General features: G+C 38.4%; 1 protein-coding gene across 1 annotated transcript; it reads right to left on the bottom strand.

The window, feature by feature from the left end:
* Nucleotides 1–278: 278 nt before the first annotated feature.
* LOC122308296 (50S ribosomal protein L29, chloroplastic) lies at nucleotides 279–2,451 on the bottom strand. The gene is made up of 2 exons (XM_043121543.1): nucleotides 2,063–2,451; nucleotides 279–574 (listed from the first exon to the last, which is right to left on the bottom strand). The coding sequence occupies exons 1-2, from the start codon at nucleotides 2,390–2,392 to the stop codon at nucleotides 401–403; spliced, it is 504 nt and encodes a 167-aa protein (XP_042977477.1). The 5' UTR covers nucleotides 2,393–2,451; the 3' UTR covers nucleotides 279–400.
* Nucleotides 2,452–2,660: the final 209 nt, after the last annotated feature.

Below are 2,660 nucleotides of genomic sequence, written 5' to 3'. Positions count from 1 at the left end.
ACATATGATAGGAGGATTGTTTAACTTGTCACTCCTAATCACTTGGCCTGCGTGAACTATTATGCAGCCATTATAGTAAGGGAAAATGCCTCAACAACGAGGGGGAAAGGGAACTAAGAAGGACGAGGCTACAAGGAAGAAGGACGAGGCCGTATACAAGGTAACAGGTCAAGCTTACTTCCCATGATTCCTATGTGCCAAACAGATAAACAATGAAACTACCCAAATTTCTATATTAAAAAAAAAAAAAAAAAAAAAACACTAAAAGTTGAGGGTGGTTGGAGGAAACACATTAGTACATTGTACTATGAAGAATATGACAATTATACAAAAAACTAATGAGGAAAAGAAAAATATTGCAGCACTGAAAGGAAATCGTATCCCTTGCGATGCTACAAGCTCAAGCAGATTTCTCAGCTTCTGCTGCTGCTTCTTCCTCTTGCAACTTCTTCAAGGACGGAGGCGGTCTGACAACAATGCTTTTCTTCCATTTCCGGTCCAACTTTCTTGATAGCCTCTTGTTAATTCCCTCCTCAATCTCTCTTTCCCGTTTAATAGTAAGCATACGAGCAATCTATTATTGATGCCAGCCACCATATCAGCATAATACAAAACTTAAAAAGGTAATTAGCAAGCATAGAGTTAAGTCCAGAAAACAACATTTAGAATTTCACAGGCAGGCGCAGAAACCATTCTCTAAGAGGAAAGCTTATTCAATCAACAAGCTGCAGCTGAGTTGGATGATCTCAAATCAACAACACCCCCCCTACAAACTAGCATGAAGGTTTGCAAGGTTTAAGTAAAACATACTATTGGGTCTACTATCACATCAGGTTTCCTTACATAAGTGCGAAGGCATGCTTTTTATCCATTAAAAACATTGTACACCTGCTTAAATGTTCAGATTATATACACATGAACTTATCTGCAAGAGTAAATCAAACATTCGCCCACCTGTAACATATGCATGATTAGAGGAGTCATTACACATCCAGATGACTCACTACCATTCTCTTGGTAATATATTCACATAATACCAATCTCATTCACTAACTAGTCCTCACCTCCCAATGAAATTCCCAATATATACATGTACACAGATGTATGGTCAACTGTTAGGATTTGAACCCATGCCATAAGACTTCACCATGCAAAGATATTATAGAGATCGCATATAAGACCTATCACATTAATAGTGCATCAACAAAATTAACTGATCCCACCATGAAGTGGCCAAGAGACAGATTCAAACAGAAAACTGAAGCTTCAAGAATTGCATAATTTAACCTGCAACAGATGACCCACGAATTTTAACCTACCTGTGAGAGTAAAAATGTTCATTACAACTATATGAAGCCATAATGCATCGCTAAAGCTTTTTCAGCCAATCACAACTCCTTTTGTTTTTCTTTTCACAATGTGAACTAGAAACATTCAAAAGTAAAACAGTCCAAGTTATCCTATCAAACTTGGGGTTATTACCGATTATTCACTCCCAAATCCTGCCCCCACAACCTAATATTGTCGACTAATTACACTCAAACTAACTAAGAATCCAGAACCTAATTAATTCTCTTTTTGACATAAAAGAACATTTTCAGCTCATTCATCAGAGCTTAATCTAGGCGATTCCTCCTACATGCCATAAACCATATTATTACTGATATCAAAGTCTCCTAAGATCAGTGAAGTAAAGTAACAAACACCACATTTCCCGCAATATCGAAAGCCAATATCATCTTTCACCAAAAAGCATCAATCTATAATAAGTCGAGTCATCTCGTTCTTGCACAACAGCATTTTTACCCTGGTGTATGCATCTGATAGTTAGAAGATTACGAAAGTCCCATAAAAATATAATTGCCCATCTCTTCTCAATTAGCGAATTTGTTCATCGCTAAAAACTTCGATTTACGGGAAACCACACCTATAGAGCCAAAAAGAACCTTATTTTGAAAAAAGAACAAAAAAAAAAGGTTTTAAAATTTCAACAAGGCAAACTCAAACCAAAAAATCCAGTCACCGTTGAGAGGAAATAAGACGGGGACGAAAGGGAAAGTACCCTTTTGCGCATGCGACGGAACTCGCTGGACTTGAACTCGTTGCGGGCGGACTTCTGCAGGCGAAGCATGAGGAGCTCTCCCTTGAGGTCGACCACTTCTTCGTTGATTTCTTCCGTGGTCTTGGCCCTAATTTCATTCATTTCCTCCTCTCGCTTCGCCATCATCACTACCGAGGATGAAGGGTTTCGGAACGATGCCGTCTGAGGAGGCACGCGAATGGTGCTAATGTGCTGGATTTTAGCACCATTGAAGGAGGATTTGAAGATTGGAAAACGAGGTTGCGAAGAGAAGCTGATCGACGAAGAGGAAGCAATTGGGAGGCTCAACATCTTGTTCTTTCTAGCTACGTTCTGTCTGGAGGCTCAACATCCTTTCTGGATAAGGCCTCAATATTTGCTTTTTCCTTCTTACTTTTCTCTCTCTCTCTCTCTTCCCTAATTTTTTTTAATTTTAATTTTTATAATATTTGATTTTCTTGAGAAAAATACGACAATTTTCCACCGCGGACTGAACCATTTTTCCCTTCTTATTTCGAACCTTTATTTGTAGCTCGTTTTTCTTGAGAAATAATTTTTCCGCCTTGCTTAATCATGTATT

Source organism: Carya illinoinensis, chromosome 4, assembly GCF_018687715.1.
Source record: "Carya illinoinensis cultivar Pawnee chromosome 4, C.illinoinensisPawnee_v1, whole genome shotgun sequence".
Lineage (NCBI taxonomy): Eukaryota > Viridiplantae > Streptophyta > Magnoliopsida > Fagales > Juglandaceae > Carya > Carya illinoinensis.
This window is presented reverse-complemented; position numbering and strand designations above follow the sequence as displayed.